Genomic DNA, 25482 nt, shown 5'->3' with positions numbered 1-25482 from the left:
AATTTCCACCATTGACTAAGCATCTGCTTAAAGATCATTTTCAGCATATAAGATGATCCTCGCAGATAAAAGGCAGGGTTTTGTCTAAGGATAGTGTAAAAAATGTTATGTATTGTGCAGGAAATTATACATAATTAATTCATCATATTGCAGTAACTTTTGCTGACGGTACAATAATTATCATTTTGAAAATTATGCAGAGATATGAAAATTTGGTTAGAAAATTAATATTTTTGATGGTTACATTAATCTGTTAAAATTTCTCACGGTTCCTTTCAATTTTTTTTAGCAATTCTACCTAATTAGTATTTTTCAGGATCTTTGAACCATTTTAAGTTTTTTGGAATCTACTTCAGGATATTTTAGTCTAATTGAATATTTTTACAACCTATTTTAGGATTTTTACAACCTATTTTAGGATTTTTAGAGCCTATTTTAGGATTTTTACAACCTATTTTAGGATTTTTACAACCTATTTTAGGATTTTTAGAGCCTATTTTAGGAACCTAAAAGTACCTTTTTTTAGAACCTAAAAATCTGAAGTTTACTTATAAGATCTATCCCATAACATTCTTAAGTGCTTTGTCATTCGAGTATGGCATACCTTCATATTTATATAAATGAACAAATAAAACAGAACTGAATTATCATCTGTAGTTTTCGAGAAATGGTGTGTTAATTGCTGTATTTTGGAGGTGGTTTTGTTTGAAACCAACTCTCCAGACGTATACAGTAAACAACTTATCACGTTTATTGTTAAAAGATTATCTGAAACACAACAACGAGAAAATCTTCAAGTTTTGTTTTCATGTGCAAGACTTTTGTAAACATGGTCATTATAGCGCTGCTGTAATGTTAAGGAAAATGGCAACTTCCACAGGTCCAGAGAAAGCAGGTTGTGTCTTAAAAGTTCCATGAAACAAAGTCTTAAATGATTGTACAGGAATTCCATACTATCTACAAGAAGCTGGCGCCACAAGAAAAACAATTTACAATTGGCACAAATCTTTTGTTGAAACTGATTGTTTGTGTGTGAAGAAACACACACAAAGACCACCTAATTTGGAAAATGTTGATCATGTGCAGGAAATGTTCCAACATGGCCCACAAAAATCAACAAGGCGAGCAAGCAGAGAATTTGGTGATGTTTTTCATTCCACAGTTAGGAGGGTATTATGTTGAACATTTGTAGACGTTCATAGAAACTTGAAGTGTTACTGATTTATACAAAACAAATATCTTTGTCGTATCCCATATAGTTTAGTCAAAATAAATTATTTATGTTGTTTACTCAATTATGATACATCCAGTACAATTTGGTTTTATACAAAACCAGCTGTCTTCTAAAGGTTAAAATCAGGTTACAGGAAGAAAATACAAATTAGAATGAAAGGCCAGAAAAGGTTATTGGTGTTTTGGGGTTCACTCATCTGTCAGTTTTTATAAGCTATGTAGCAGAAAGGACATGTGTTTAGTACTTTTTTTTGTCTGATGAATGAGGTTATAATTATTTTTGAACAAACCACAGTTATATTATTATGACCAGTGTACTTACTTTGCAACACTTATATCTAGGATCATGAATTTTAAAAAAAACAACTTATTTTTCTCACTCTTTAGTGTTATTTTCCTCAAAATTTGAGTTTTCTGAAATCAAGCTGTGCTTCACGTTTAAAGCTTTCAATTCATACATATTCTTAGCCTTTTGTACTCACTACTGAACTTGGTAAAAAAAAATGTTTGAGCTTTATACCACATGTTGTCAGCATTATAACGTGGCAGCTGGCACATCTTTAGCCGGATAATTTTTAAATACTTAAAACCCTGCTATAGTGCAAAAGGCTAATGACTAGATATATCGTATCACGCTGCAGGTGTGAGTCGAACCTAGGACCCAGGCATCAAAATAAATAGGCTGATCATGTTATAAAAAGGGTCCCACTGAAGCATTGAAAAAGAGCTTCTTAAAAGCTAATTACGACAGCGACCTTCAGCAAAGTTAAAAAACAACCGCTGACATTGCATTAGGCCGACACAGTATGAAAATCAGGAAATCAGTGTTTTCCCTCAGATTCGCCGTTGCCAAAGGACACGATCGAGTCAACCGTCTTAACGGGCGATAGTTCAAATTTCATTTAAATAGGTCGCGAGAGAATTTCCCTTTCTTAGTTGTTTCCCATTTTTCATCCAAGTCAGTAGTTGCGAAAGAACTCAGTCTTTGTTGCTTTCAGTTAACGTTGATTCAGTTATTGCAAGAGAACTCTTTAGTTGTCGTTAGTTAAGAAGGAAGAATGAATGATCAGAAAGTTGAAGTTCATTATTTAGAACAACGGTTTACGCGCGTCTAGAGTTTAGGAGCCCCAAGAATCGCTCCCTCGTCCGTGTTTTTACAGAGTAGGACTGCATCGATCCAAGGACCAGCGGAGAAGAGATTGCAGCAGAGCTACAAGTAAACGAACATTCCTTATGTCTTTCCTCACCATACCTGTCCAGTCGATAGAAGTGTTTTTATAAGAAATTGTGTTTAGTGCTTCATTTATCAGGGGTATCACCCCTTACCCTTTATGTTCCACTCGCTTGCAAGTGAGTGGCCAAAGGCTGTCAAAGCCTTTCAACGATCCCCGAAATATTTGGTCTTTAGACGATCTATACCTTAAATAATGATCCCACTTTTTAGACCCAACTGGGTTCTTCATCGAATGATGGAGTGTTTTACATATGAGTTAAAATAGGTTGGTGGGATTAACACACATGTCACATTTATTCCTCTCCCAATCTCTGAAGAATCCAGGTGGGTTGAGTGGCAGAATTATCTATATCTGCAACCATTTCACATTGCCAGCTGTGTTTATAGACTCGACAAGTTGACGCTGTCTTAATATGTTTCATTTGATCTTAGGTGGATGTGCCGCTGGAAGTGTTGTGGCTGTTACACTCTGGGAATATTGTTGATTTCTCCAGTTACCTTGCACGGTAAGTACTCGTGAACAAGAGTGGAAGCTTGAATTTCTGTTGCTGAATTTCATCACTTTGTACAGTTTACTTTCTAGGTCTTACTAAAACATTTTACACATTTTTTTTTCAATTTTACATTTTGTGCATTGTACATTCTCTACTCACAAGTTCCTGGAAAAAACAAGAATCAAGGTTCTGCTGTTATGAAATAGGACTGAGCTAGTACTCCCAGCATATTGATACTAGAAAATTGTAACAAATCGTAGTGTTTCAGAATAGTTATGACTTTAAAGATATATGCTTTTTCCTGGAATTTTATCATAACAATTTACCAGAGTTGTGCTTTAAAATATTCATATTTTCACACTAAATAATTATGCAATCACAAAATCAGTTTTCTTCACAATGTTGTTGCTCATGTAATGAAGATTGTGCATTGTGCAAAAGGTTGCATGGCGTTTTTGGGAACTCCAGAGATACCCAACTTTGGAAAAGTATCAGCTAGTATTGCTTGATTGATTTGGTTTATTTTACTTTGAATTTCTGCCACTTTTGACTAATCACGAAGACCAGGATGAGTGGTGATATGATGAAGGGACACTCACAAAGAACGCATATACGCAGGCTGGAATACGAACCTGGAACCACTGGCATCGTAGCATGCTGTGCTAACCACTCTTGACACAGAGGCCGGTCGCTGGTATTGCTGATTAAATTTCAACTGATACTTTCTGATATTGATAACAGTCGTATCTGCTTAGTGGTAGCAATGGGTGCCTCCAGGAACACTCAACTTTGGATCAACACAAGGTAGCAAGTCTACTAGAGGCCCTTGTTAACAGTTATCTGCTACTGGCAAGTTGGATAACTGATCCCAGCATGGAGTGTCCGTTCATCAATTTCATCATATCACCACTCGTCCTCATCATTGAGATTAGGCCATACGGTCTAAGGCATCAGAATTTGTGTTCTAGTCTCTTGCGGGGGGGGGGGGGGGGGGTAACAACTTTTATCCTGAGATTATGGCCAGTGTATTGGAATGCTGGCCACCCACCATTGCGAGGAAATTGAGGAGCTATGAATGAGTAGTGTAACCCAAGCATGGAAAGCCTACAACAACTACTGGAGGTTCATGGCATTGACCATCAGGGGCTGTTGTGCCATGGGTTATTGTTATTGATATGAACAGATTTCTTTGTTAACTTTCATAGCCCTCCAACTAAGTATGAGATTTAGTGTGAAAAGATGATTGTCTGGATTCCTAGATGGCATCGTTGCCTTGTAATCAAGTGTTCCTGAGTTTGATACTCAATGGAGCCACATAGTGGTTCATATCCCACTTTAAACTGTAGACCCAATCACAATTAATCTATCAGTGCATAAGAGTTGACTTTGAAAACACAAGGATGATGATAGAGACTGGATTTTTAAAAGGAAAATTTTTACTCTAAAAAGGACAAAAAGAAAGGGAAAATTATATCCAAAAAAAAAAAAGGAAAATGAAGAAGGACCAGAGTTTATTTTTGCACTCCACTAAACATATTATTTTAAATGAAAGCAAAATATATACCATTCATATATAAAAAGGGATACACTAAATTTCATATTAAGTAAGGTATAAAATTCAAGAAATTTAACGTATCCCTTTTTGATATGAATGGTATATATTGTGCTTTCATTTAGAATAATATTTTTAGTGGAAAGTAAAAATAAAGTAGTCCTTTTTCATTTCCTTTTTTTGAAAGTAAAGTACCATGAATAATTTTACCATCTGTTACTACATTGCATAGCTTGCTTCCGCTTGTACCTGCCTTTGCCATTTCATTGACATTCAATACAGTAAAGTTAAAAGTATCTAAGAAACTTCACAATGAGTCTAAATCTAGCAGATAAGTAGACTTTCAACTCAACAGGTGTGCCGCTTACAATGTGTTTGTTGCTGTGTAAGCCCAGATCGCATTGTTGCAACAATCGCTGCAACATACTCCCAACACTCGTGGAGGGAAGGTGAGGTAGAAGCGCTTGTTCTTTCTTTCCTCCAAGCAGCACCAAATAGACAATTGTTGAATGTTTTGTTTAGGGAAAATACAGTCGTACAAAATATTTTATGTTTATTACATCTCCTGTGTATGCCTAATCTTCATTAAAAATATTTGATGTCTTGTTAATAAAGGAACCAAGGAAGATATTTTTTAAAAAGGGGGAAAAAAGTGGAATGTAGCCTGAAAAACGAGTCAATAAAGGGACCTGAAAGAAAAATGTTTTTAAAAAAGAGGAAAAAAGAGAATGTTGGCTAAAAAAGGGAAGTCGAAACCATGTAATCTTGTTGGTTGAAGATAATTATCAACATTGGTTATTTATTCCATGATCCTGTTGGAAAATAGAAAAAAAAGGAATTCCCTTTAAAATCCAGTCTCTAATGATGATTTGTTATCAGTTGTAGCTTCCTGTTACTCAACTCTGCATCAAATAATGACCATGCAGCATTTCCGACCTAGAAAACCCTGCTTTGCTTCAAAGTTAAGCATTCCTGAGGGACCCAGTAAGTTTATGTTTCAAATATCACCATGCCCGCTAATTTATACAAAGATGCCCAGTTCGAAAGGAAGATGATAGTCATGCAGAAGACCAGTATGTTTATCAGGGTGAGTGATCTCAGATGGTCATCACAATTAGTCAAAAGTGGCAGTAAAGCAATATGAAATAACCTAATTCAATCAGGATCCCATGTGAAATTTTTTCTGACAATATCCCTGCATAAAGTTGTTTTAGCACTCACCCATCCTTTGATCCATGAACACACCAAATGGCAGAAGTTAGTATTTTTTCCTGTCAGAGCCCATGCCATCACCTTGTTATAGGTTATTATATATGAACATACCACTGTGGTTTCAGTAGTTCTTATGATGAACACAAAAACAAACCAACTTGAAGAGTACCGGAATCTTTCTCCCCAGAATAAAAGTACTGACAAAAGTAATAGGTGAATTACTTGTCATCATGTTCATTCACCCTGCTTTCAACTCTGTGAGAATCGGGAATTAAAATAGAAACCAAATAAATAGATCAAGAATCTACACAATCAATTCCATTCCTTACAACAATCAGTGTGGTATTTGTAGGGGGGGATGGGGGAATTCCCCCCCCCCCTCTATACTTGTGTTCCCCTCTCTGCTTGATAAATTTTATCCCTGGGGGGGAATGATATTTGGGATGGAAATGATAAATTATTGGCAATTTAGTTACTTTTTCCCACTTTCACAATTGCAACACTTTTCTGTCAGACAACTGCAAGCTCCATTTGGCGAACACAGATGTGGCCTCAAGCACTACTGTATTCCTGGAACTGTCAAACAAGTGGCCAGGGTCGAAGACCACCTCCTCTCTTCCCTTTTATTTGTCCACGGAATTTAGCAGGAAAATGCCACCGCAATCAATGTGAAAGTTACAAATGAGTTGCCACGTGACTCGAACTTGTCACCACAGAACCATAGAACCTATTTCTAATCTGTGTCTGTATTTGTATGAGTGGAACAATAGTACACGAAGATAGCCTTCATGGAATTTTTTGACGTGAGCATGATAGCCCTTTTCGGATACATTTTTTAAAGAACAAGTGTGCTCTTTTTTTAGAACAATGAACTAGATTTCTTTGTGAAGCTAGAATGTTAGTGGAAAAAGTTAGCATTACGAGTTCCAGACTCTGCAATATCAGGAATCTGCCTTGAAAATGAACGAAAGCTGGTGGCGGTGAAGGCTGTGTTGGTCAAAGGGTGGGTTCTGAAAATTAGCAAGTGGATCTGCACAAGATGGTGGGAGTATTAAAGTGGTGAGTTCCTTTTGATTGCTGGTTGCCTATGAAAAAAATAACAATTGAAAAATTATACGGCCATGGCTTGATGTATCTAGTGATGTTACACATACATTATCTTTCAACATCACTGAATTAAAACACATGGGCCGGTCCCTGTGGCGGAGTGCACAAGGTTCCCAGGTTGGAATCCCAACTTGGGCATGGATGTTTGTGAGTGTCCATTCATCAATTTCATCATATCACTCATACCCCTCTTGCAATTAGCCAAAAGTGGCAGGAAAGTGAAGTAAAATAAACTAAATCAATCAATCAATCAAACTAAAACACATTGGCAAGTTGGAATGTGGTATCCTTTGTTGGAAAAAAAAATCAGTTTGAGTATGCGTTGTCATGTTGGTAGTTTTGTAATTTTGCAGCAAGCTAAACACATTTATAAAATATCATGACTAAACGTACAGAAGAATCGATATTGAATTCATTCTCTTAATCAGTTCCGTAACAACAATTGATTATGAAATTACGTACACAATGATGGGCGTTAGATATATAATAGTGGTAATCGCTATTGTCTTGTATTCAAGAAGCCCCATACAAATTAGCCGTAACTTGGCGGGAGCACTCGCCCAGTTAACAAATTTTCAGAATTAAGAAGCTCATGAAATTTTTGTTAACCTCCTGGGACCTGAGAAGCAAGTTAGTGAGTAATTTTTAAGATTTCGGAAATGTAACCGTAATTTAGCAAAGTAGTCTTGGGCCCTATTTTTATGGGGTAGGAAACTTTTTGATTCTACCCCTTCCCCTAAAGTTATGTCCAAGTTCGATTCAGATCCCCAAAAGTTAGGCCCAGACTAGAGATTTCTGGGAATGGGTGTCAAAATCTCAATATCAAAATTGTAGGCTCAGTCCCGATTAGCTGTTCTGATCATAAAGTGGACTTGGTGTTTTCTTTCTGTCAAGATACAAAATTAAATCTGCAATTTTTAGCAATTATTTAAAATATGTTTTATTCAAAGCTCTTTTTGTTTAAAACAAAGTTGAGTGGCATAAAACGAAGTGTGAAGTGACCCATTTACCATTTAAAATTGTCGAGAACCCCCCCCCCCACAACCCCTCTCCTCTAGCAGCCACAAACATGTGTGTATATAGCTACACACACACACACACAGCATATAAATCATTATCTCATGTGGCCTCTAGACAGTTAGTAGAATTTCCCCCCCTCTGGAAATTTCTTAAATACCACACTGACAACAATGTAACATGTAGAAGAGAATGAAATGTGCCTGTTTTTACCTTAGCTGCCAATCATACCTGGGGCAGTCTGGGTAAGAGCAGCTTGGAGCATGGTGTTGATCACATCACTTCCACTATGGCTGAGATTGGGAATGTGTAGAATCTTACATCCACATCCCATGGCATGGTGCAATGGTTTTACCCTTTTTTTTCACCTGCTGATTTCTGTAGGATGTTTGTTCCAGTTGATAGACTGATGAACAAAACCACCTTCCACAGTTTTAGATGGAAATTTTAACACAAAATGTCCATGTCACGGGAGGAAATGAAAAATCTGAATAAGCAAGAACAAAAATGCAGAATACTGTGTGTAAAAATTGTGTAAGATATTAATGAACAGTTAATACTTGAGCACACAATAAATACAATAGCAACTACTGTAAGAAATGAAAACTTGTTTTAATTAAAATTTGTGAAATTTGCAGGATTATAATTTATGATGTATAAGAAACAGCATTTGGCATATGTTGAAATTTTTATTTCATTGTTTTTCTGAAGAAAAAATAATGCAGGAGAATGTAAAATCAGGGATAATTTTACATTTTCTTACATTGGGACCAAAAAGATTGAATGTATTATGGAGAAAATGTAGAATGTGCAAATGTAAAGTCAGGGTTCCAGTGATTCTTGGTTGAAGTACATTTCTCACATTATCTTTCAAGAAGTATTAAATGCCATAGTTTATTTGGCATTTCTTGAACATGTAAATTCTTAATTCACAATGAATATGATTTAATTATTGCATATAATATCATCTGACAGCTTTCTTAACCATGTAATATTTATCTTGGATTTTATTAAGAAATTTCATTCAATTCAAACCTTGTGTCCTCTCTGTAGTGTATTTCTTGCTGTTTATAAATAAAATAATTTGGCAGAAATTAACTCCAAAATATTTACCTGTATTGCCAACAACAATTTTGAATTTACTGGAGAATGTATTTGTAAGTAAGGCATGTTTTCAGTAAAAGAAATTGTTGAAATGGAAGTGGCCACCCATTACTAAGTCACCTAGAAACCACAAGAACTCAGTTTGTGCATTTTCTCAGTGGTTTAGTATGCAGTAACGATAAACCAATGTAGAACTTTAACAATATAAATTTACTGATACTGTTATAAAGTATAAAATATTATATACAGGGTGTCTACCAGTCTGGAAAACCTTGAAAAGTCAGGGAATTTTATTTTTCTGGAAAAGTCAGGGAAATTTACTATTTTTCTGGAAAAATTTGTATTTTTGTTTCTGGGCCATACCAAAGTTAGTGAGTTGCTCCTGGCATTTCAAGAAGGTGTAAAAGGTATCAGTTTGAAAAACATAGTGCAAATATCCATGGATGGAGCAGCAGTTAACTGGAAATTTCTCACCTTTTTCAAGGAAAACGTGGCTATTAATGAGCCAGAAAGTACAACATTGCTGGAAATAGGAAGCTGCGGACTTCATGTTCTTCATGGTGCTTTCAAAGCATCTTTTCAGAGTTCTGGTTGGAACATAGTGGTACTCTTAAGAGCAGTGCACAATTTATTTAAAAATGGTCCAGCTCAGAGAGCAGATTTCACAAGAATTACAGGATCAAAAGTTTTTCCAAAAACGCTTTGTCCAATTCAGTGGTTAGACAATGGAAGTGTGGTGGAAAAAGCACAGTACCTTTTACCATTTCTGAAAACCTTTGCTGACAGAGTTTCTGGTACAAAGGAACAACCAAGGTGTGAAAGCTTTAAAACTATTAAGTCACAAGTGAGCAATCCTCTGTTACCAGTCAGGCTAGCTTTCTTTCAGCAGCTGATATAGAACCCTTTCTTGTCCGGTTTCTGTCTGATTCACCAATGATGCCTTCCCGTTATGAACATTTGCTCAAACTACTGAAATCCCTTATGTCCAGGTTTATAAAGAAGTCCATTCTGCTTGAAGCTGTAAGTTCTGAAGATCTCTTGAAACTAAATCTAACTGACCCACAATGTGTGTGTTCTGCAAAAGAAGTTGACATTGGATTTGCAACCTGAGCAGCATTTAGATCTGTGAAACTATCTGACATTCAGGTGTTACATTTTCGTGAAGATTGTCTGAAAATATTACAATGTTTGTGTAAGGAGATATGTATGAGATCACCATTGGAATATAGGCTCACCTATGGTGCAGCATGTCTCTCTCCAGCATCTGCTTTGGATGGAAAAGTGGCATTACAAGTCCTAGTTGAAAAGTGCCATTTTTCTGGTCCTGCTGCAGATGATATAAAATGGTTCCATACTGACTTATGTAGTAATGACAGTGTGATTGCAAGAATGAAAAATTTTGACATTGCTGTTGATCGACTGGATCAGATGTGGATGACAGTTTTTGAAGACTGTAACAACAGTGCCTTTATACTGTTTGTCCAGAAGATTTTAATGTTTCACATGGAAATGCTTCTGATGAATGCAGTTTCTCTGTAAATAAGCAATGTCTTGTGGATAATCTTGGTGAGGATTCACTTATTGCCCAACGATGTATACATGATGCAATTGTAAGTTATGGAGGGGTTGAAAAAGTCCCTATAACAAAATCTTTAATCCATGCAGCAAGGAATGAAAATGGAAAGTGGAAGGAAGCATGATACAACAGAAACTCAGAAGACTCATTTAGAAGAGAGGAAAAGAGTATGGCAGAACTGAAAGAACTGAGTACAAACAAAGCTAAAATCCTCGAGAGATCTGCAAAGGGAATCGAAGAAGTTGATGAAAAGATGAAAGCATTAAAGAAGAAAATAGTGTAGTTGTGTTTTTCGAGTAATGTGTTCTTTTGAAACTTTCACATGTTAGTGAATGCCAATTCTACAGGGAGGTTATTTCAGTCGTTTACCGCGAGAGCGTCGGCCGCTCGGTGGCTCCGTCATGCAACTAGTCTGGCAAATTGCATTACAGGAAGTCCATAACAGAAACCGGTTGTTTTGTAATGTTTCCACTTTTCACAATTACAGATACAATTACAATTGAAATAAGCATGTACCTTGTCTCAAGGATGCTGGAAAAGGTGTCCTCCCAAATACAAATATTTCTGGCACCTTATTTCTGACATCTAATCTCAGATTAGACATTGCTACTTTATCCTCAGTTGTCGTGAGAGAGCCGGCAGCTTATTGGGGGAGTTGTCAGCCACGAGAGGGCGCTTCATACTGCACGAATGCGACACCTGTCGGCAGTGATGCCAACCGTAGGGACATGTCCCTATGCATAGGGACTTTTCACTATATTTCGCCGACGTAGGGACAGATTTTGCCAAATGAGGGAAATCGTAGGGACTTCTTTCAATCTTGGAAAATAACATTTTATTGTGCAAAGGTGCAAAGCTTACTCGCCAGTCAGTTGCACTTTCTTCGTGCTTGGTTTGGAATGAATAGATTAGTTCATCTGGATACTTTAGCGAGGAGGAGAAAAAAGAAGTAACTAACAAATCTCCATCAGAATTTTGGAACATGTTATCGGTTACCAAGAACTTTCACGGCAAGTTCTTTTTTGAAAACATTTCCACTCTCGTGAAAATAGTGCTAACATTGCCACATTCTAATGCGGAAACTGAAAGAATATTTTCAATGTTAAGTGATACAAAAACAAAAAAGAGAAATAAAATGGGACCAAAATTGTTCAAGACTGCAGGAAATACAGCATCACCAACCAACATCTATCTCTTCACAGCAGCAGCATGTATGACTTCAAATAACATAATCAACAGTAAACGACTCAACGTTATTCAGGCAAGAATTTACAATACCGGACCCTTCTGTAATTTCTATGCTACGTCTTATACTCACGAAATAATTAGTCGTGATGATTTATCTCAAGTTAACATGTTGGGGTGAGGTGAAAAAGGGTAACATGTTGGGGTGAGGTGAAAAAGGGGTGAGGTGAAAAAATTGTTCATTAACGTGTAGAAGTTGTAAAATAAGCTTTTCAATTCTCGCAATGATTCTCCGTATACAAGTATGCTAGCCATATTTGTTGATATTGTTGTAATCCCGTCTTACCTGGGATCTGAGGTCACAGGGATGCTTCAATAATACATTTTAGGTAGAGCTTAAATATTACTTGTCAGTTGAACCTGCTCCGACTAGAGGAGTGAGATATGGAAGGTTGAATTTAAAGGTTATTTACGCTTGTTCATACCTGGTAGGCGAATGATGTTCTTGTCCAGATTCTTCTTGCAGACCGAATTGTGACTGATGTCAAGGTTCGATACGGTGACCCTTGACTCACTGATCCGAGCAATCCCGCGTGACTGGCTTCATTCTTATGCAGCCATAACTTCGTGTACCGTCGTCGTAGTTCAGTAAGTTGTAATGTGTGGTAGAGTAATCCAAGAGTAATGAAAGACTAATGAGAGTTCAATGAGTGACTAATGAGAGTGAGCTCTGGGGCGAGCTTCCTTTTATGATCTTTGGCTTCGAAAGGTTATTACACCTTTCGAACACGCTGGATCATGTTAGATCCACGCATTTGCCTTTCCGTCATTGCTTCACGGAAGTTACAAAGTTTGATCATTCTTGGGATCACTCGCTGGTCGGACAATTCCAGTGAATAAACAAGCGTAAATATTCTCTTGACAAGGTTTCCTCGTATTTGTAATCACCATATCTCTACAATATGAACAATTGATGTTCTCAATTAGTTACACTGTCTACAGCATTGCCACACTGTTGATTTCATACTTGGAGAGCATGGATCGTGTAAAAATGGCGGAAAAGAACAGTAAAAAAGTTGTTAATGTTGTACAGATTGTTGGGTGGAGTGTGCAGGAGGATGGCTGTGGGCTAATTAATAAACTTATGGATTTCGGTATTTTGCCCAAAGAAGGTGCTTACATGTGACAGTGACAATCACGATGTAGAAGAACATGTGGAATTTGGACTGATTTGATTACACGTAAGTTTGGCAACAGTGCATCAATCATAAAATTGCAGGATATGAAAATGGCATCTTCGATGATGAACTTTGCCATTAAAGTGCTACAAAAATAAGATTTTTTATTGGTTCGTAATCACAATTAGCGCAAAACCATTCACTGATAGCCCCATTGACCATTCTCGGTAAGGTTAGGTTAAGTTAGGTTAGGCAAGGCAAACATAATTAAAATTTGGGGTCGAAAAACCACGCACGGTAGCCCCACAAACCATCGATGGATAGCCCCATGAACCATTCACAGTAAGGTTAGGTTAGGTTAGGATAGGCAAACATAGTTAAAATTTGGGGTCGTAGTAATATCAGGAATTTACACTGCTCCACAAAACTTAAGCAACTCTGTACAACGTGGGATAGGTGAGATGTGGTGCCCATTCAACACTTGTACGACGTATGAGACATGTACAAACATAAACAAGCACAGGCAGTGTGAGCAACACCTTATAAACCAAGATTAACAGCTTGTGCCTGCCAGCGCAAACCACAGCCTAGTATTGTCCCAGTCCTCAAGCAGTGAAGTGGTGGTTCGTGAGTGGGATATCAAGTGCAGGCACCTTGAAATTAATCCTAGACACCTTTTGAGTGACGTTGACTGAGGTTGAATAATTGGACGACTGGAAATGTGTCGGTCCCAAGTGGAAGTGGCACGTGAATTCAATGTGAATAAAAGTGTTGTGTCAGGGTTGTGACTTTGCTTCAAAAATGGTCCTACTGTCAGTAGACGTCATGGAGGAGGCCATCCGAGGATGACATCAGCAGCTGATGACCGGTTTTTCACAATCACTGGCAAACGTAACTGCCAAGAGTCCTGCTCTCAACTGGCAAATGATTTGTTTCAAGCTATGGGACGACGTGTTAGTCGTGGAACTGTTCATAGGCAGCTGAATAAAGCAGGATTGTATGCCAGGAGGCCTGTGCTGTGTGTGCCATTGAAACAGGAGCACAAACATGCGTGATACACTTGGTGTCAGGAACATGTCAAATGGGGAGAAGGCCAGTTCGCACGACTAATGTTCTCTGATGAGTCTCTATACAGCCTATCCTCAGACATCCATGTGGAGAGAGCCAGAAACACAATATCACCCTAACTTCATTGTTGAAAGGTCGTCCTTTGGAGGTTGTTCCATCATCGTGTGGGGTGGTATCATGCTGGATAGGAAAACGAACCTCCATATTGTGGAACAGAAACTTTGACGGCACAACGTTATCGGGATGAAATTCCCCATTCACGTGTTCGCAACTTCCATGGAGCATTTGGTCTGGACTTACTTTTCATGGATGACAATGCACACCCACACCGTGCACATCTTGTGTCCGATTATCTGGAGACAAAAGACATTACCCATATTGAATGGACTGCATACTCGCTGGACCTTAATCCAATCGAGTATGTTTGGGATGCTCTTGGGCGAAGAATAGCGCATTGCAATCCGCCACCACGAACAATTCCTGAACTGAAGACAGCCCTCTTAGAGGAATAGCCCTGTCTTTCTCAAGACTTGATAACCACACTGATCCACAGCATGGAGGCCAGATGTCGTGCCTGTGTGTCTGTCCTAGGTGGTTACACACCGTATTGACAGCCTGTGCCCTCTCAGATTTCAGCTTTTCATGTAGTGTTGTAGTGGTACTGAACTTTCTGGCCACCCTGTACACCATATCTGCATTGTTGGTGTTCATTTGTGTTGCATTGTTCATCTGTACCTTCCTTATGTTCATTAAACATGGTGAATTGACATTTTCCTTTCGTTTAGTCCTACTTCGTTCGAGTTGTTTAAGTTTTGTGCAGCAGTGTATATTTCGTTTTTTAGGTATTGGAAACACAAAATCTTCCGGTAAATAATGAGCAATCGTGCCGATCGCAGACCACTCAATTTAACTTATTTTGTAATTTCTACACGTGACCCCCAAATTTTAACTTCAAATTCGTGATTAGGTGGCCTCAATTAGTGAGTATGCGAAATATTACAAAAATCGGGGAGGGATCTTGTATTGTAAATTCGCTCCTTCATTAATTGTGGAAGCACCGAGCAGAAAGATTTGGTAAGTAAATATGTATATTTTATCTTCTGTTTTGCATGCTCATGCGGTGTTGTTTTTTTAGTCGCTTTATTTGGCGTAGGGACATTTGGTCAGTTGTAGGGACATTTTGACATTGCCGAAAAATGGTTAGCAACACTGTCAGCTACCAGACGTAGTGAGTGTACGCTCATGTTCACTTCTGTTTGCGTTTATCAGTATGCATGTTTATACTGTGTTATTGAGTTAGTGTGCTATTCAGTGCTAGTGCTTTATTGTGTGTTAATTGTTATTCATTCATTAGTTACAAACAAATATAGTCTTGAACAAAAGAGTTTTTATGTACAATAATTACGTGAACCTAAGAAACGTGTTGTATTGCTGTTGAAGGAGGTCATTTTCAACATCTCTTATAACACAGGAGGTTAGTGATCATCATTATTATTACTTTTAAATATCATTTTACGCTTTCGGTTTGCTTTATGCACCGGGGTGCTGTCTTCCCTTTATGTCAACTGAGGATAAAGTAGTGATGTCTAATCTAAGATTAGATGTCGGAAATAAGGTGCCAGAAATATTTGAATTTGGGAGGACACCTTTTCCAGCATCCTTGCACAAAGGTACATGCTTATTTCAATTGTAATTGTAACTGTAATTGTGAAAAGTGGAAACATTACAAAACAAGAGGTTTCTGTTACGGACTTCCTGTGATGCAAATTGCCGGGACCTGTTGCATGACTGACCCGCCAAACAGCCAACGCTCTTGCGGTAAACGACTGAAATAACCTCCCTGTACATATATGTTAGAAAAACATTTCAAGTATTCAAGTTGTGCATTTATTTTAAAGGAAGAAAACTACTATGCAAAATTACATTCAGTTTATAAACATATATATTATTTTTATTGTGACTACTGAATTGTTATGGAAATAAATTAACTCCAAAAAATTGGTAAAACTATTATTTTATAATGTGTGGGTGGATTGGATGGCTATATGGGGTGAAAGGAGGCCATCAATAATTTCACATATTGTGATAATGAAAGTTTGCTAGTATATTGGTAAATTTCCATACATAGACAGGTACAAGTATGCTTTGTGGTGAAAAGATTAATCTGATGTACTACAGTTTACATTTTTGAACTTGAGTGTGAATTTTCATCTAAATGCTCTCATTTTCTTGCATATATTATCTTTGACTGGGTGCCAATACTTTGGGGTTGGGCCAAGGACAGTTATTTTTTTCTTGGTAGATAAGGGATTGCATTAAGAGACGATACTGGTGGGGCAAATATTAGTGGGACAATCCCCCACACACTCCCCTAATTGCTACTACTGTATTTACATGTTCATGTACATTAATTGCTCTAATAACTTGGTCTGGAAAATTTTTGTTCTTGGTCTGGAAAACCTTGAAAAGTCAGGGAATTTTGTTTTCACAAAATAGTAGACACCCTGATATATTTCTCAGACCATAAGATGCATTTTTTTTTCAAACAATACTGTCCATAATTTAACTTCATCTTTTTGTCTGAAGGTCCATCAATGTAAAAGCTAAAGCTAAAATCCAGTTTCCACCCCTATCAGAGGCTAGAAGGATAAATGTCATTTACGGCAGGAAAAGCTGCTTCAAACACCCTCAATTCACCTGTTCAGTTTTCAGTTATGAGTTTCTGATGTACCGTAAATGTGCATGGTAGTCAACAGTTTTAAGTGGCATTCAGTGAACAAATGTTTAGCACTTGATTAAATTTCCATATAGTGCCGTCTGTACATGAGAGATACTCACACACTGTCACATTTTAATTATAAATTGTGCATTATGCAAAAGAGCATGATCATCATGTGGCAGCAGAAAGACATTTTGGGCCACCACCATAGGCGCCGACTCCATGGGGCTTTGGGGGTCTCAAGCCCTCCCCCCCCCCCCCCAATGTTAATGATGTGGGGGCATAATTTTGCTTAAGAGGATCTAATGTATTATTTTGCTTCTCTTGTAAAGTTTACGCTGAATTGTGCAACATGAACTTAACTTTAAATACACATTTGAAATGTTCTAGACCATCAACTTTGGGGGCTGAGACTGCTAAACCATCAACTTTGGGGAGGGGCGGCTATGACCGGAGACAGCAAAACACATGACTTATTACTATATACTAAGTATACAATTATGAGTATTGTTAACATTTTTACTAAAAAGAGTTTCAAAATAACGAAGTGATATGACAATTATACCAGTATGTTGTTTAGTGAATTCTGAACAATTTGAGGTCGTAAACACGACTTTCAGGCAATATTGATATGTACGATATTTAGTTATCCTTGAAATCTCTTCCTCTAGTCCAAAGAATAAGGGGAAAATAATTCTACAGTCTTTGAGTTTATTTGACACTTGCTTGCAGTAAAGTAAGCAAGGAAAGCTTATGAAAAGTCTGTATTGCGAAAGCGGAAACTGTTATGATCAAAGGCATTATTGCTAAAGCACGGCATGCTATGTGTTTATTTATTATTGCAAAATTAAATTTAAAAGGTAAAATATTGTAGCAAGAACAAAAAAGTAAAACTAATTTTCCTGCGATTTGTGTTAGCATTTATGTAAATAATTAAATAAAACTGTTAAATATTGTAAATATTCGTTATTTTTATGGGTATGTCAACACTAAGGTTATTTGCACCCATCACATGTTCTTTCTCTACAAGTCTGTTGCGGACATTAAAACACACCCATGCCGGGACTGGAACCCGAGACCTCCGGATCAAAGCGAGTTGAGTTGACCACCCAACATGCTCGGCTACCGAGGCCGGCATAAAACTGTTATGTTGGCCTATTAATGTAAATAAATAGCTTACTTTTAAATAAAAATGTTAATTGTTATCTAAAAAACAAATGAGCAGACACAAAAGACATAAGGAGACTTTGAAACATTTTCTAAACGTTTTTCATGTTACATTTCATTTACATGAGGAATATAATATAATACCTGCTTAAAAACTGCTATACGAAGACATATTTTTTGTTTTTAAAAAAGGGAGGGAGTGAGTCATTCATTCATTTATTTCAGTGATCAATAATTTTGACAAGTCGGCGCCCCCTGGCCACCACCGACTGAGAAAATGATGAGTGACTGTCAGAATCAAGAAAATCAGTTGTTCACATTTGAAAACATCATTATTTTCACACGCATGCAGCAAAATGGCCGCAATTGGAAACTGGTGAAGAAAAGGGCCACAGACCGTAGAAATAATGTCATCTCTGTGGCACTATCAGTGAAAGTGAAATCCCAGTTCCTTTCGGTAATTTACCAGTAGTTGAGAAGAAGCTGTGATATATCTTTATTCTAAATTTTCATCTCAAATTTGAAAATGTGTCTTGTGGCCCGAAAAATATGGTGAATGAACCTAAATAGCAAATTCATATTCTTAATTTATGTAACGAAGTGACAGCAAGTAATTTTGACTTTGGTTTTGAAAAAGAAATGACCTAATTTCACAAAACCACTTTATATAAATTATATTTTTCTATTCATGGAAAGAGTAACAAATTGGAAGAACTATCAGATTGGTAAGATAATTATTAATTTTACTGGTACTCTGATTATTTTTACATTGGCCAATGCTGATACAGTGCCTGTTTATCTCTCCCACCCCTAATATGTACAAACTTAGTCATGGTTGCATGATAGACTTAGGAATGTGAGAAAGTGATTGGATTTTTCTGTCTTATTTCAGCAATTCTAGAAATGAAACTACGCTACAATATATCAAAAAGGGACTGAAGTCAGTTATTTTAAGTGGAAGCAGGGATGAACGTGCAGAAACCCTGATCTGTGATTTCTTTTCGATTCTTATTACTGCATTGTATGCCACGGACAGCAGTTTTGCATCATTCGCAAACCTGCAGCAACAGTTTACCTCAATTCTCTTTCACATTACTGAAGCGTCGATTGATGTACTGTTGGATGAGAAAGGGGGCAGGAAACCAATGAATTACTTCCAGATTTTACTAAAATCTGGAAGCATTGATGGTGTTGCTTTGAGAAACTTTTTTAGTGATCAATTAGAACTGATATTGTGTTACAAACCTGACTCGACTATAACTGAAGCTCTGAAGTTCCAAGAAGATTGGACCTATGGAAAGAGTCCTGGATCCTTAATTGAAGTTTTTAAAAAGGTATGTATGCTTGGAGACTTTTGTTACCATCCAATGTCTGGGCCTCAAGCCTTTGATCCATACTGCTGCCACACAACCTGTTTTGAATTTTTTTTACTTTTGTCTAGGGGTGGTGTTACTTTGATGCACTGTCAGAAATTATATGGGTAATTCCTGTTATCACCTTGATGTCCAATAGTTATTCCTCCTACTACAGAAGATATATCAGGGTGTCTGCCAGTCAAGAAAGCCAAGAAAAGTAAAGAAATCAACGAATAGATCAAGAAGTCAATAATAAGTCAGTCAAGGACTTTTGCTATCATAATGACTGATTGATTGATTTAGTTTATTTTACTTCACTTTTCTGCCCCTTTTGCTAATCGCGAACATGAGAATGAATGGTAGATAAGATGGATGAAGGGACAATCCCAAATATGTAGGGATGACAACACGAGCTCCACATAAGATTATACTGGCTGTGAGTCCAGACGCCAGTGCCTCGCTAGTCTGCAAATGCAGTCCAGGATGCATTAACAGATGAAGCAAGTCTAATTCTCTTGTTAAATACATCTTCAGTTTTCATCTTAACTGGCCTTTTCGTAGGATTTTTCATTAAATAAATATTTATTTGCTTAATTGGTAATTTCAAACCACCTAAGGAGGGGTTGAATAAATAAAGGTTAAGAAAAACGAAAAAGCTCAAAAAAAAGTCAGGAATTTTTTATTTGTTATTTTGGTAGACACCATGTGTATGACATTCTGTAATGAACTACCCCCAGTATCATGTAAATAATATGTTTATCATACACATAATACATATCTACTCCTGGCAATACAATGTGTGCCTTGTTAAACCTATAAAGTAAAGAACCTACAATTCAGGTATATTTTTTTGCATTTCATTGTGCTACTGTCCAAGTAAGATCCCTTTAACATGAACCAAAAGTTGTTTTGCAAACAAGTTGTGTGTCACTGCTAGGGGCCAAGGCCTGGGCACTGGGGTGAAATTTTACTCCAATATGAACTCAACTAATTGATGCTTATGATTAATTGGTATATCTACAAGAAGTCCTTAATCTAGGCAGATTCAACTCAACTACTAGAGTTGAAGATATGCAGTGGAAATTTTCAAGATAGGCCGTAAAGGGCACAGAAAAATAACTTCACATTAAGGTTGAGGATTATTGGAACAATTTCTCCCTCCAGGGCTTTAGGCAACACAGGAATTTTCAAACTCAACTGAACAATTTTCATATATCAACAATCAAACAATAACTTTAACAACAAATATCTAACAATTACCGGCTCTGTGATTAGGAACCTCAAAGACAAAGTAAACATATTATCAGCCCTTACTTGGACAAACATTCGCCCCTTAACACTTAATTATACTTCTCAGGCACTCAGCTATGAAATAGTGGTCTCTCACAAGCCGCCACACACTCCTCACTGTCCAGATGTAAGTCATGTAACCTTAGGCTACATGACTGCCACCTGGAAAATAAACAGCACCAAGTGACAGCATATGGTTACAGATTAAAAATTGAAAGTTGTTTGAGTTACTCTTAGACAGATCTTTTCTTAGAGAAACACAATATTTGTATTATTTGGAACCAGGTTGTTTGACTGTTGCGTCTTATTTCTTAATGTTATGTTCAACCTTTGTCTGCAATGTTTCGAGGCTCAGGCTATAATGGGAAGTAGAATTAGAAATCAGTTTCGCAGCAGATGGTATAGTTGATTGCAGCTCTTTCCTGTGACCTTGAAAGTGATTCTGCCAGGTGGGAGGGTGGTGCATATAATAACGCAGGTGTCTTTGAGTTCTTTGTGATGATGGAGCATGGGTGTGAACATAAAGTTTTGTATGAAGTTAGGAAAGATAGCTTGGAACCTTATCCAGCAGGCGTATGGTGAGCATTCTTCATCAAGAGCACAAGTATTTGAGTGGCACAAGAGTTTTGTGAATGGCAAGGAGTCTGTGGAGGATGAGCCTTGCTCCCAGAGGCCATCAACAACCCATACTGATGTGCCTCAGGGTGAAACAATAAACCAAACTCTATGTAAGTGCGTTGAAACGTACATTTGCGGGAGCCAATTAGGCAACGACGACCTGACCTATGGGCTTCAGAATAATGGTTTCTATTGCATGACAACGTGTGACCACACACTGTTGTGTGTGTCCAGGAATTTATGGCAAAACACAAAATTACACCTCTTTCATACCCTCCATACTCCCCTGATATGTCTCCATGTGATATGTTCCTCTTTCCACAGTTGAAAAGAGCACTGAGGGTGACATGGCATAGAGACTATCCAGGCAGCTGCGACAACTGAGCTATGCTGCAACCGAGAAAAGGCTTCTCTGCATGCTACCATAACCTGCAGAAACTTTGGCAAATGTGTGTTAATACCAGAGGGGACTACTTTGTAGGTACCCAGGACAAATAATTGACGAGGACAATATTTTTGTAGTTATTTTACCAGTCTCGAAACTTTCTGGACAAAGGTTGGATAATTTTTCAAGTTGTCAGGTGGAAATGTGGAGTGTATGTGGCAGCAAATACAGAGAGATATTTTGATATATCATTTGTGTCTGATTAATTGGTGTGATTCCTAATTGCTAATTAGAAAGATCATTGATTTTGCAGCTGTTGGTTGTCTTTAGTCCTGAGGAGTATTTGGAAAGTTTGAAGACATTGCTGGAGAAAGGTGACTTAAACTGGAAGAATGTTCTTATTTGGATATCGACATACCTCTTGGTTGTAAAGGAAGCACCGCAGCTGCTGAAAGTTAAGCAAAATCATGTGTTAGAACATTTCCTTTTGTTATTATATTTAGTATTTTTTATTTAGGATAAGTTATACAGAGCATGACCAGGGTTACTGCTGACCTGGAAAAGTCAGCGAAATAAACCTATGAATGTGAATTTGTACTTGCCAGAATTTGGGAATGAGGGTGAATTTCACTTTTGTCTTGAACCATCTTCTTATTGAGTGATATTCTGCATATGTATAAGTTTATAGTTTATTTTTGTTGGTTTATTTTAAACAATGTTAAATAAACTTTATTCTCTTGGATTTCAAACACTATTTAACACTTGAACCCAGCGGTGGCTCTAGGGGAGAGCCACCATGCCATGGCTCTACCCTCAGAAAAAGAAAAAGCACTTGCGCCAAAATATAGTTAAATTAATACATTTACGAAGGAGGAGATTTCGAATCTCGTAAGCGTTCGAGCTTACGGCCACCTCAATTCCTGCGCCGCATCCCCAGCTGTTCTCTCACTTCCTCTGGGCCAGCATAGACTGGCCGTTGCGCAGATGCATGCGCGGAGGCATGAAAAATCTTTGCAGGGAACGAGGAAGGAGATCGTAGCCTGGGATCACGGGTTCGAATTTCGGCCTGGGCATCGGTGTTCTTTGTGAGTGTTCACTCGTCCTTATCTTTGCAATTAGCCAAAAGTAGTACAAATGCGAAGTAAAATAAACCAATCTTAGGAACTTTGAATTTTTGTCTGCAATTTTAATAAACAAAGTTCCATTAAAATTACCTCTTTCATTAGATTTCTATGACATATGCTAGCAAAATTTTTTCGATTTATTGATCACGTTGGCACTACCCATCACACTAGCTGCCAGCCGCCAAGGTTTGAACCTCCCCAATGGCTTAGTGGTAGCGCTATGCCTTGCAAATCAAGGGGTCCCGGGTTTGATTCCCGGTGGAGGTGGTTCGGATCCCACTTTAAACTGTAGGTCCAGTCCTGATGAGCCTTACTGTGCATGAAGTGGACTTAAAATGCAAAATGAAGCAAGCAAGAAACTATTTAACACTTGGATCTTGCTTTTAGCACCATAGTTTAGTGTGGAATTTATTTTTGGAAATATCTGGAAAACCTGGAAAAGTCCAGGAATTTGTGTTGCCAAATGAGTGGGATACCTGATGAAATTTGAATTCATAAGCTGTCCATACATGATTCAATTGTCATTGAAACGGAGCATTTGCGATCCAGCAAAATCAACACTTCAAAATTGTTGAACAACATTTTTGTTGGAGATCTTGAAAAATCTGAAATTTCACTTGTACATGATCAAATATAAATTTGACAAGAATTTTACATTTTATCAAAATGTGAGATGTTGAGAAAAGAAAAAAAAGATGATTTTCCTGTGACAATGATAATATTGTTTTCTTTTCAAATAAAAATGTACACCGGAAACTCGAAAGAATTTTATCTGCTTTGTAAATGTAATCTGAGACACCATTATCTGATCATAACTACATAGAATTATTTCAAAAAAATATTTTATTTATCCAAATTACAATTTAAGAAAATGCAAAAATAATTTATTTTATTGTTGGTTGTCATGTATAATTTATTATCACATTACTCACTGCTGTAGATATATACATTATTCTTGGTTGTATAATTGTTATTAAATAAATACAGTCAAAAATATTCCATTTCTTTATCGCAAGTTACAACCACATGTTTACACTTTCCGTGTCGTTTACTCTTCATAAATAAATAGCATTCTATATCTTGATGCTTTTTTCAATAACTGATTTTAATAGCATGTACTCTGATTGGTCGACAGTCTATCATGAAAGGTTTTATTTGGAACTATTCCTAATTAGAAATTCTTGGACGTTAACATAAATTCTAGAAGCAATATGACAGGTGCTCTAACATTACTTCCTTTAAGCATGGAATTAAATATGTTGTTCATGGTTCGTTTGATCGTGTATGGACAGCTTTAGGAAGCTTTCAGGCAGGAGAGACAAGTGATAGGCAATGCTTGCCACTTTGGAATGAAACTTCAGAAATAAATGAAACCTTTTGTACCACAGTAACATAACAATTTGCACACTTGTTTGTCACTTGGATTGTGCATAGTACCACCTCGGTGTCTTGGTCATTCATGGGCAGTGAATGTTTCTGACCCACTCATTTCAGTCTGAAAGCTCCCTTACATGCCAGTGCTATTTCAGCAGTATTTGCCCCAATGCTGGGCAAGTTTAAATGAAGTAAGCACTAGTAGTACTTTGTCGTCTACAGAATAGATCATGCGACTAGTCCATAATCATAAAGTGCACTTATGTTTTAGAATTTATATTTTATTTAGGAAAATTACCATTGCCTCCCCATCCTCAATGTACCTAGGTACATTACTCATAAAGTAGCACCCAAAGGTAAAGTCCAGTCTTCAGCCCTAATTCCCAAGTTCACTATGGATGGAAATTAGGAAGACTTAAAGTTGAGCTCTACAAGCTTAAAGTAAGCATTTTATTGCAGGTTTCGTGAGCGAGTTGCTGAGTGAATCTTTCGCAGAGCACAATCAGAAAAAGTTTCTCCAGGCTTTGTTGATAGCAAGGCAATGCTCAGCGGAAGGTACCCACATTTTCGGTTCGTATGCCAACTGGTTCTCGAAAACATTCGGCTCCGAGGTCCATACTCCAGTTACCACGCCAGCTGCTTTCCAGTTCTTGATGGACACCCTGACTCTGATCGTTCCTGTTGAGCCGGCATATTGTCTCAAGGTTCACATCAACAAGGTTCCTTTCACTCCCCGAGGCTGCCACACTGTTCTTGCAGAGTATGTGACGCTTGTGAGAACAAAGCTGTCTGATCTGGAAGAAACTACTCATCACTGTGGGCTCTACGAACTCCCTGTCACTATCTCACAGGTAAGTGATGTTTGGTTATTACTGTATATTGTGTTTGTACTTATCTGATGATTGTTTCATAGACAGTTGAAATACTGTCCCAGAAGACCAATATTGTTGCTGATGCTCTGACCAATACCAGTGCTTCACCATTCTAACAATTTGAAGTTGTTGAGAATATTTCTAAGTCAGTGTTTCTCAACTGCCGGGCCGCAGCTTGATACCAGGCCCTAGCATCCATTATTCCGGGCTGCAAAAGGTTCTTCTGAAGTTTGCAACTTGCAGCCCCAGCTAACAACCACCTGGAAAGATGCCCTTTCGTTCAGGGTTCACCAGCGACAGGAGGAAATCTTTTCTCACCAATGCTGGTGAGAATTGAAAGTTGCTGAAAAGGGGTGGTCTTCATTGCAACATCCAAATTTAAATTTTAACGGTTGGGTCTCTCTCAAGTTTGAGTTCGACTGCGATAACAGAAAATGGCTTCATAACAGCGGCAGTGAGCGATCAAATGGTCTAACCGGGGAGCATGTTGCTTCCATTTCCAATTTGGAGGTTGACGGACAGACACCACAGTCAGTTTAGTTTGCACAGCAATTTTCATTAACAAATATATTGAAGTGGAAATATTCTGATTAATTTGAATTTTTTCGGTGTCCGAAA

The 25482-nt window shown here is 37.6% G+C and overlaps 1 protein-coding gene across 3 annotated transcripts in view; it reads left to right on the top strand.

Moving 5' to 3' along the window:
• LOC145993870 (Fanconi anemia group A protein homolog) overlaps positions 1-25482 on the top strand; it is a 119073-nt gene that overhangs the window by 17562 nt on the left and 76029 nt on the right. For all 3 annotated transcript variants that reach the window (XM_083129736.1, XM_083129735.1, XM_083129734.1), the window contains exons 5-8: positions 2900-2973; positions 18739-19180; positions 21808-21949; positions 24452-24843. In XM_083129736.1, coding sequence (XP_082985862.1) covers positions 2900-2973; positions 18739-19180; positions 21808-21949; positions 24452-24843 — 1050 coding nt within the window. The remainder of the gene's footprint in view (positions 1-2899; positions 2974-18738; positions 19181-21807; positions 21950-24451; positions 24844-25482) is intronic.

This window comes from Lepisma saccharinum, chromosome 10, assembly GCF_977018435.1.
Source record: "Lepisma saccharinum chromosome 10, izLepSacc3.1, whole genome shotgun sequence".
NCBI lineage: Eukaryota > Metazoa > Arthropoda > Insecta > Zygentoma > Lepismatidae > Lepisma > Lepisma saccharinum.
The sequence above is the reverse complement of the archived record's forward strand: the minus strand, read 5'-3'. Positions and strand labels throughout refer to the sequence as shown.